Below are 10,387 nucleotides of genomic sequence, written 5' to 3' on the forward strand. Positions count from 1 at the left end.
TAATCTTTGAGAGACGTACATGGAAGGTCACAAAACAGATTTAGTATACACTAATTTTTAAAGTTTTAACATATTTGCACCCCCTTTGGTTTAAAGAGTAGTATGGTCCCCATGAGAAATATGGACCACTTGTGTATTTGTTTGTATCCTGTATGTACCCTATTTTTATTTCTATATTTCTACACAATTTCTTTTTCTCTCTTTCCATTCGTTTTGCACATTTTTACTTTCACTCAAAGTCACATTCTTTCTCATCTTCATTACCATCAATCCATCTTCATCATTAACACTAGCATCAACTTTAGAAATAGATAGATATTTTGTTAACATTTAAGTAAACCATGGATGACCCAATAAACCATTTCTCTTCGTGGTCCAAAACCACCATAATTCACTATTGCAATTGAACCTGGGTCATTTGTAACACAACTATAACAACTAATACTAGTATCTTGGCTGAAAGAAAGATTTGGTCATACTTTATTTGGCTGAATGAAAGATCCCATTTAGGGTTGGCTCATTACTCAATCTTGAACAAGATTATATATTCATAACTAATATTTCTTTTATCAAGATTATAACTAAGTTATATATTTCATCTTTTTAAGACAAATTTGATTTTTAAGTACTTAAAAAACCATAAATGAAAAAGTAAAGAAAAAATTGAAACATGCAAATAAAAAGAAAGTGAAATATTACCAGTACCCAGTTTTAATAAAATGTTTATGATAGATGTTAAAAAAAGAAAAAGAGAAATCTTGAAAAATAAAATCTGAAAGAAACTACACCAGATGAGAGCTTATGATCCCATAGCTATAACATGTTGGAAGGGGGTGTGCAATTAATATGGTCCTTTTTAAAACATTAGTATAAAATGGTGTGAACATAATAAAAACAAATGATTGTCATAACACATCACTCAAAAAAATCATTATCAAATATACAGTCAAAAAAAATCCTGGAACCACCTATGAACGTTCACATGTCACATGGCATATCATGCTGTGCACCCAGCCGACCCCTCCTGTCATATGCAAACCAAAAGTGATGTCCTCTATTCTGAAAGAAAGAAATTAAGAAACTGTCTAATTGCGCCTTATGCGGGTTTTGAGCTCCAATATCTTAATAGTGTATAAAGGGATGTTAAGATGTAGGCAGACTTTACCCCTACCTAAGTAGAGAGGTTGTTTCCAGTTTCTACCTATCTTAATAGTGTATAAAGGGATGTTAAGATGTAGGCAGACTTTACCCCTACCTAAGTAGAGAGGTTGTTTCCAGTTTCTACCTAAATGATAGAAAAAGCTTTTCAACCTTTATAAATAATACGAGTAATAATATATTGTTAGATTGATATATGAAAATTATGTGATTTATGTCGGACACATACATTTAAAAGAAAAAGCATGCAATTATATATATAGAGCAAACGTGGTAAAGGAAGTCTCTCTATATATGACCTCATCGAGATTGAATTTTGGATGGCCCAAATTCGAGAACGAGACAAGGTTCTATTTTAATACATTGTTGTGCATTTGGGCAGACTATTAAGAGATTTTTCTTTTACTGGGTATTGGGTGATGACGTTCTCTAGCGTAGACCCGATTAAGACAACATTCTAGACTTTTCGTTGTGATATTCGATCACATCACCTGTGAAATATATATAAAACAGATATTAAAGTAAAACAAATAAGACAATATCTTGACCATTAGATCATGGTTAAATTGATGCACGAAGATTCTCGAAACAATTGATGTACGAAGATTTTCATGATACACGGTGATTTTTCATGATGCATGGTTAAATTGATGTACGAAGATTTTCATGATCCACAAACCCAATTTTTTTGTAAGAAGCTTGAGAACTTGAACAGTTGTTTTATCATGGTTAAATTAATGCATGAAAGACATTTTAGTTTTGTTAATGAGAAATGTTATGATGTTTGATTAAGAGGTAAAGATATCTTGAAGTTACATCTTTAATTTTGCCAATCATATATTGTACTTAGATGCATATATAATATGAAACTCTTCCATGAGCAATTTTGCCATGCATTTTTATCCTTTTTATAGATGTATTTAAACTTATAAATTTTAATACATTAATTAATATGATTTTTTACTCCGTAAATAATACGAGTAACTATAAAAAGAGTTGCAGATTTTTGTATCATTTTGCTTTTCCGACAATGCGAAAGACTTTTTTATAGTCAAGGTACATGGTCCACACGAGTGTCAGTGTCCTCGATTTCCATTTAATTACAACCTACCATTTAGATCAAACATTTACCCTTGTGTGGTACAAATAAATTATAAATTAAATTATATTAGCGCAACAATAAATACTTTTGAAATCATTATGTAACGACAAATTACAAAGGCATAATTTATTGACGACTACTTAGCAGTACAATGCAATTCTACTTAGCAGATACGTGATTAAAAATAAAATAAAAAAACTCAATAACGTTTTGGTACAAAACATAACGAAAAGTTATTGATAAAAACTCGTTTGCCTTGATGATTATACGAGTCTTTATAAAAGATAGTCTCATGTCATCTCCGAGTCAATTGGGCTTTGTCAGTTGAGCTAAGCCGAATTGAGACAATTCTAATTCTAAAATAGTAGTAAAATGGGAGTATGTAAAATTGGTATTATGGTATAGTCGGCAGTTGAGCACTTTCGCTTGGTGACAAACCACCTAGACAGGAGACCCCAAATCCGACCTTAATTTGTTTGTGTGTCAACGTACCCTAGTTTGGGTGAGACGATATTAGCTCTGTTTTTGCTGTTTTAGAGTCGGCAGTTTTAACCACTTCCCGTGTTTGTTAGCCGTGATGTCATTTTGCGTCGTAAATTTAAGTTAAAATTTAAAAATAAATAGAAGTGGCGTAATGAAGGAAGTAAAGTGATTTATTAGCTTCAGTCTTAAAAAATAAATTAAGAAATAAATACAAGTGACGTAACGAAAGAAGTGAAGAGATATTGTTATCAGATGTATGTGACGTGTGTGAGTTAGTTGGTGTGTCCTTAGTATGCTGGAAACAATAAAATTGATGAAAGGTAAAAATTATTAGCAAAGGTGTGTCATTAGCATGCTGAAAAAAATAAGATTGATAGAGAGGAAAAAAACTATCATCAAAATGTAACTGTATTCACAATACAAGGTCATCCGATCCAGCTAGTAATTATACATATGGAAATTAAACTACAGTACAAGAAAAATAAACAATATTTTAAGTCGCACCATATATCTTCTCCAAGCACCAAAATGGCAAAGTCTCATATTTTTTTGCTTACGTTATAAGCTCTAATTAACATTGACGACTTTTCAACGTTTGGTTGTACCTAACAAGTGACTCAAGACGTTGTAATTTAAGTTGTTGCTTAAATTTGCTAATGAAATCATCAGCTTTTGCATCAACTTCTTCATCAACCACATGATTTCGGCTTTCTCTAGTAGTCGCTGGTCGTCTCAAGTCAACGTCATCGTCAGCCATTTTCATCTCGCTACGTGACTTTTTTATTTCCACTAATAACTTCCGCCTCCGGGGTGGCTTCTCGGACTTGGTCCTTATCACAGGTGGATGGTCACCCGTAATGTGATCACTTGGATATGTATCCACATTTTCGGGTTGAATAGAAGGAGGGACTTGTTGGAAAGGGTAAGACATTTTAAATGATTTGACTCGGTCTAAGAACGAAGGAGCTCGGGTGAGTTGACTCGTTGAGTTGGACATTTGTTCGGACTCGGTGTGAGATGTGTCGTCATTGTAAATAGATGACAACTTAATAGACTTGACTCGTTCCAATAGTGATGGAGCACGAGTGAGTTGACTCGGTTGAGCTACATAAATGGACTGCGCGAGTCTACTCGATGAAGAGTAGTTTGGTGTTTTGGATGGGGATGGTGGATGGGATACTTTTTCGTGATGTGATGCTGACGTGATAACATAAGATGATAGGTTATCTGCTACACTTGTCGTGGTATAAGATGATAAATTAATGGATCTAGCTCGATTAAGGAAAGAAGATACTCTAGTAATTCGAGTAGATGAATCTCCTTGAACTTGATCATCATGGCTTTTACCATTATTGTTGTTTGAAGCTATAAGGAGGGTGCCAATAATAAGATTAGTGACACAAAAAAGGATAGTAGGAGTAAACCAAGAAGCCATAGTCGTCCACATGGAGACAATCAACAAGGATTCACTATCTACCATTTTGAAAAATCGATTCTAGATGCAAAAGAGGGAGAGCTTGGCATGTATTTATATATACACACTCCATACCCTCGTAACTTATTTAATTCTGTTTTCCAAAGTTAAAAGATATTATAGCTTTTTTGAATTTCCTAATAATCTTGGACGAGTTTTTTCTTCTTTATATTTCTTTTACACTATTGTCGTTTTGGGGTCTAAATCGACAGCACATGCAAATCTGAAATAAACACCATGTGATATATATCTTTATATCCTTTTAATGTAAACACAATTATTAAATTATGATTGACTTTAATAATTTTTTATTCTTAATATGTCATTATTTGTTAGGAAAATAATTAAGTAAAATGATTTTAAAAAATAAAAAAAGTTTTAAAAAAATGATTGATTAACTTAATTTACCTTTTAGATTGTTTAAACAACATATATTTAACATTAAATATATAATACCCCCCATACTAATTTTATTTTATTCCAAATGGATCTAGTTGCCTTGACTATGAATAAATAACCATTTTTTTTTATGTGAACAGCTTCTTTTAAATCTTTTTTTTTTTTATAATGACATCAGAATATAATTAACTATGATCAAAAAGTTATTTAATATCATTATCTATTCGACTAGCTATGTAGTGTAACCACCTTTTTTTAGGGTTATGTAATGTAAACAACTGGATGGGAAACAAGTTGTCGGTTACCACTTCTCTCTGTCTCTTTCTTCTTTCTCTTTCACCTCCGACCACAACCACCATTACCACCGTCACCTAAAACTTAATCACTTATATATATATATATATATATATATATATATATATACGAGAGTAAGTACCTGTGCGTTGCAGCAGTAAGATGGTAGGGTGATAGATCATAGGTTGTGATATGTCATAGAGTGTGATAGCCAAATGCCTTAGCCGACGAGCTCCACCATCGGATTTAAAAATTCGTCAAAAGTATATCGAATGACATTTCTAATGAAAGAGAATAAAATTTTAAGAACACCCATGTAATTTTTATGATTTATCGATTTACAGATTTTGAGATAAAATATTTTAAATAAATTAGAAAATTTTATGGAGGAGATAAAAAAATGAGTGGTTGAGATTCGAGAATAGAGAAAAAATGAGTGGTTGACATTTATTTAAGGGTATTATGAATAAGTGATAGAAGTATTTGAGGTTTTTACTTGTGTAAAGTTGAAAAAATGAAGGGAACAAATGCTTTATAATTTAGTATATATATATATATACTCACACACAGACTAGCACAAAAAAAAACTCCATCTCTTTCTTTAACTCTCTCTCCCTCCCTCATCCCTCTCGTTCTTTCTCTAATTGTTGCAATAGTTCTGAAAATTATTGGGATTCGTGAAGGGGTCTTGAGGGTTGAAAGATCTGGATGGTGGCAACGGTTTTGATTTTGAAGATTCCGGCAACAAGCGGCCTCTCTTTTCTATCAGTTTGAGTTTGAAGATTTGTGGATATTTATCGAGTAGATCGTGAATGATAATAGTGAAGAACAACACCAGATTCTGTCGATAGTGAAGAACAACATCAGATTCCAGCAACATAGCTAGTCTGTGTTGTATATGATGAATATACAGTGATAGATAAAAGAAGATATATTGATTGATGATGATATGTTGAATCGGGTGGATTAATATATTTGGGTTTAAATTTTTATTTTGGGTTGTGTTGCATAGTCCGTGTGATGAAATGAAAAAGATAAATGAAGCAAAAAGAAATGAATAATTTTATAACTTTATTTTTGTTAGTGGAATTACAAAGGTGGTTACACTACATAGCTAGTCGAGTAGTTCACTACATTACATAACCTTTTGGTCATAGTTGGTTACACTCCGGTGCCATTATTCCAAACTTTATTTTTGGCTTAGCCGGATGGATACTTGAAGTAACCGGTTGCTTACATTACATAACCCAAAAAATAAAGGTGGTTACGCTACATAGCTAGTCGAATAGTTGGTTTGAAAGGACTAGACTCGATAAACCGAAATACTGAAAAAAAAAATTTTTTTTTTACACCCCACTGCGCCGTAGAGGGTCAAGCACTCCCCACTGCGCCGCAGTGGAAAGCCTCTGCAAAGAAAGGGACAAAGCCCCATTGCGCCGCAGTGGGCTCGACACCCTCCCACTGCGCCGCAGTGGGCAGCACATCAGCAACCCTAAAACATTTTCGACACTAAATCGAACTTGTGACCTTCAAATTTCAAAACGAACTTTACCAAACTCTTTCCAGAGATTACCAACAACATTACAAGCACGTTGTATACATAATTACGTTTTAGTCTAGCTTCAAAACTCTTGAACACAAAGAATGGGTCATTTACCCATTTGACGCTATTTTTGTCCAAATACAACTTCACAGTTTGCTGAAACTTACACTTGCCCATTTACACAATTTGACCAAAACAAGCCCATCAAAACGAAAAGTATCAAGAGCTAAAGGGAGAGGGACTTCTAAGCCTCTAAAAACAAAACTAGCCATTCATCCATGAATGACCTAATACCTTCAAATCTTGCAAAATACCACTTCAAGCTCTATCAAATCTTTCAATATCAACCACACTAGTTCCTTCTTCTGGAACTACCTATAAAAGAGTAAACAACTAAAACATAAGCAAAGGCTTAGTGAATATACTTGCATACATTTACGAATACGAAGGAGGGCAAGGTACAAGGACTTTCACATGTAACCTATGGCATCGTCATGTCACATTTACATATTCACCTTGCACACTAACATCACATATATGGATCCATATAAGCTAAACAACATAATCATGATCTTCTATCGGGGTTCTTAGGCCACCGGAGGTTCTTAGGCCTCAATAGATCAACTATCGGGGTTCTTAGGTCCCGGAGGTTCTTAGGCCTCAACAAATACTATGCCCCCACATGGGCTAATGCCGCATCAATTACCACACATGGACAAATAAACTTCAACATGAAATGGTCAAAACCACCATGGACAAAAGGCTTCAACATGATGTGGTCAATTGATCCAACATAAACATAAAGGTATGCAAATATACTCACCTCCTCCGCAACAAAGACAACAAAGCTAAACAATAATGCTCAACAAACTCAACCTATGATCATATCATAAAATGCATAAGCTTTCATTCACAAATTGACTAGTTTAACCTAGTCATACTCAATTACTAGCCTTTTCTAAACCCAACCCATTTGTCATTGAGTTACTTTCATCTTTAACAACAACATTAGGTAGTTCATCTTACCATTTTCATCCACATTCCAATAACTAGCAAAATTTCATCTTTTCTCACAAACTCAAATTATCACATAAAACTTATAAATTTCATAATCCACACATCAAATAACTCAATGACAACTAGGTTAACTAAGGAATTGTGGAAAATTAGCCATAATTCAATTTCTAGTAAAACCCCCAATTTGGTTCATTGATGAACCCTAAATTCAAAAGAGAGAAGAAAACTAAATTAAGGGAAATCAATACCTCAATCAAACGGAAGATAATAGATTAGGGTTTTCAAGCTACAATTTCTTCCCCTTCTTCTCTCAATTTTCGGCCACCACCACCAAATCCACAAACCCTAGCTTTTGAATTCTTAATTGAAGATTCTTTGATGGTGATGATTAATATGGGTGTTTTTGTTCTTGAATTAAAGAGAGAATTGCCTTAATATTTGAAATGAAGTAGAAGAATTGCATGAAGGAATTGTTGAAGAACAAAGTGGAAGTGTGAGTCAAGGAAAAAGAAGTTGGCTGGCACTTCCCTGGCTTGCCACGACCCAACTGAAATTTGTGGGTAATAATACCCGCTATCCGCCAAAGTTCCAACTAAATTAACCCCATAATCAAAAATAAAATACTAGGAAATTAACTTAATGACAAAACTATAAAAAGGGGTTAATTTCTTTTGCCTTAAAAATTCTTCTGGTCATAGTTGGTTATATTCTGGTGCCATTATTTTTTTTTTTTTCTCGAAAAGTAGAATAGCTTATTTATATCATTATGCATATTATGATGAAATTAAACTAGTGAAGAAAGATTGGTTAATTACCATGAAAAAAATTCAAGTATTCAACACAAACGTTTTATGTGTAAAAAATTAAAGATAATATATAGCCGATTCACGACAACATATTACTTGGAATTTCTCCATGCACATGAATGTTAACACTTAACACTTAATTACACTTCTGCAATATATGTTGTCAACAACAATAAAGATACCAATAAGGCAATATAATATAATATTATAATATATTTCTATACTACTGTATAAAATAAATTAGCCCTCTTTCCTTTAAGCAATTAATATTTTGAAATAATCATATTACCCTTCTTATTTATTCACAAATTTAAACATGTCTATCTATATGCTATGATACTTTTAATGAAATAACATACAACTTAGGTCCTCCAACCCTTAAGTAACCATCTTAACTCCTATTACATTAATGAACTTTACATTCATCACCACCACCACCACCTCGCGGCCACCACTGCTGTCGTCCCCACACCGTCGTCGTTACCACTATCGTTTCTGGGTCGCGTGCCATATGTCTAGTACTAACAATTAATATGGCTCGGAATCTCATAGGTCACAAGTTAACAAGAGATATCATACATGTTCGTTCACCCATAGGCCATAACCACACTTTAATATATGGTGCAGACTATCAAACCACTGCCATTTTTAGTAAGATAAAAATGTCATTAAACGATCAAGGCATTTTCAAATACATGTCGTAATCTCTGTTCAGTTTAAATTTAAAGTAGACATTAATATTAGTCATAGTAAATGGTGATTAGTAATAATACTAGTTATATATGAGAAATTTTTAAAAAAAAAGAAAATTTAGAAAAGTATATGTTGACCAATTCAAAGTTTCATTCAGGTAATAGTAGCATACAAGTATACAACCGAGCTTCTTGAGTTGATTTTTAAAGTCAGTCCAATATTAATAAATTATAGCAGTAGTATTTTCTCTGTCTTTTTCTTGCATTTCTGATCTGACATCTGTAATTAATGTTTTCACACCTACGCTTTAAAAACTAGCCATTTGTTAAGTGTAGCCCGATCGAGTAATGATTTAGCTGCTTTCAATCATGATGAATTAGCTTGCAACGTCAGTATTTTTCAAACAATTACACCAAGTATTTTTTAACGCAGAGGGTAACACCACCAGGCAAAAATTAACCCGACCGAGGTATTAGCGGCGACGTCGCCGCTAAGACTCTGACAGGGGTCCCGCTAATTTCTCGTTCAGATTTATCATTACAGACATGGGGGGCCCGCAGTAGCGGCGAGAACCAAAAATACAATTTTTTTTTACATCCCCATTGCGCCGCAGTGGGAATCCTCGGCCAAAGATTGAACATGCCCCACTGCGCCGCAGTGGGTTTAACACATCCCCCACTGCGCCGCAGTGGGAGGAACCAGATTTATTTCCGTGGCAATCCACTGCGCCGCAGTGGGCAAAACCACCCCCACTGCACCGCAGTGGGCTACCTGTTCAGCAAACCAAAACCATTTTAACACTTAAACCAAATTGCAACCTTCCCATATCAACATAAACTTCATAAAACACATTCCTAAGATTTTCAATACACATAAAGACACATTTTAAACAAATTTACATCATCAACATGTTCACAATTCATGGATACCGCCAAACGGGTCATTTACCCATTTTGACACCGTTTCGACCAAAAATGCGACTTCACAACTGATTGAAAACTTTACACCTGATCATAGACACAAGTTTAATAAGAGTATGACCATCAACGCAAAATGTACCAAGAGCCAAAAGGTATGGGACTTCTAAGCATCTACCAAAAGATCGTCATTCATCCGCAAATGACCTAATTACCTTCAAGAACTTGCTAAATCCAACTTCGAGCTCAAAGGAAATTTGGTCCACTCCATGAACCCTAATTTGGAAGAGAAGATGAAAACTAATCAAGGGAAATTAATACCTCACAATGGAAGACAAATAATTGGGGTTTTCAAATCACAACTTCTTTTTTTTTTTTTCTTCTTAAATTTCGGCCACCACCACTCTACAACTCAAACCCTAACTTTTAAATTTCTTGATTGAAGATTAATGATGGTGATTGTTATTGTTCTTGATAATTACTAAATGATGAGGAATGCAT

General features: G+C 33.9%; 1 protein-coding gene across 1 annotated transcript; it reads right to left on the reverse strand.

Annotated features, from left to right (window-relative positions):
- Nucleotides 1–3,133: 3,133 nt before the first annotated feature.
- LOC122592934 (pathogen-associated molecular patterns-induced protein A70-like) lies at nt 3,134–4,256 on the reverse strand. Its single transcript, XM_043765268.1, has one exon. The coding sequence runs from the start codon at nt 4,221–4,223 to the stop codon at nt 3,315–3,317; it is 909 nt and encodes a 302-aa protein (XP_043621203.1). The 5' UTR covers nt 4,224–4,256; the 3' UTR covers nt 3,134–3,314.
- Nucleotides 4,257–10,387: the final 6,131 nt, after the last annotated feature.

This window comes from Erigeron canadensis, chromosome 3 (assembly GCF_010389155.1).
Source record: "Erigeron canadensis isolate Cc75 chromosome 3, C_canadensis_v1, whole genome shotgun sequence".
Taxonomy (NCBI): domain Eukaryota; kingdom Viridiplantae; phylum Streptophyta; class Magnoliopsida; order Asterales; family Asteraceae; genus Erigeron; species Erigeron canadensis.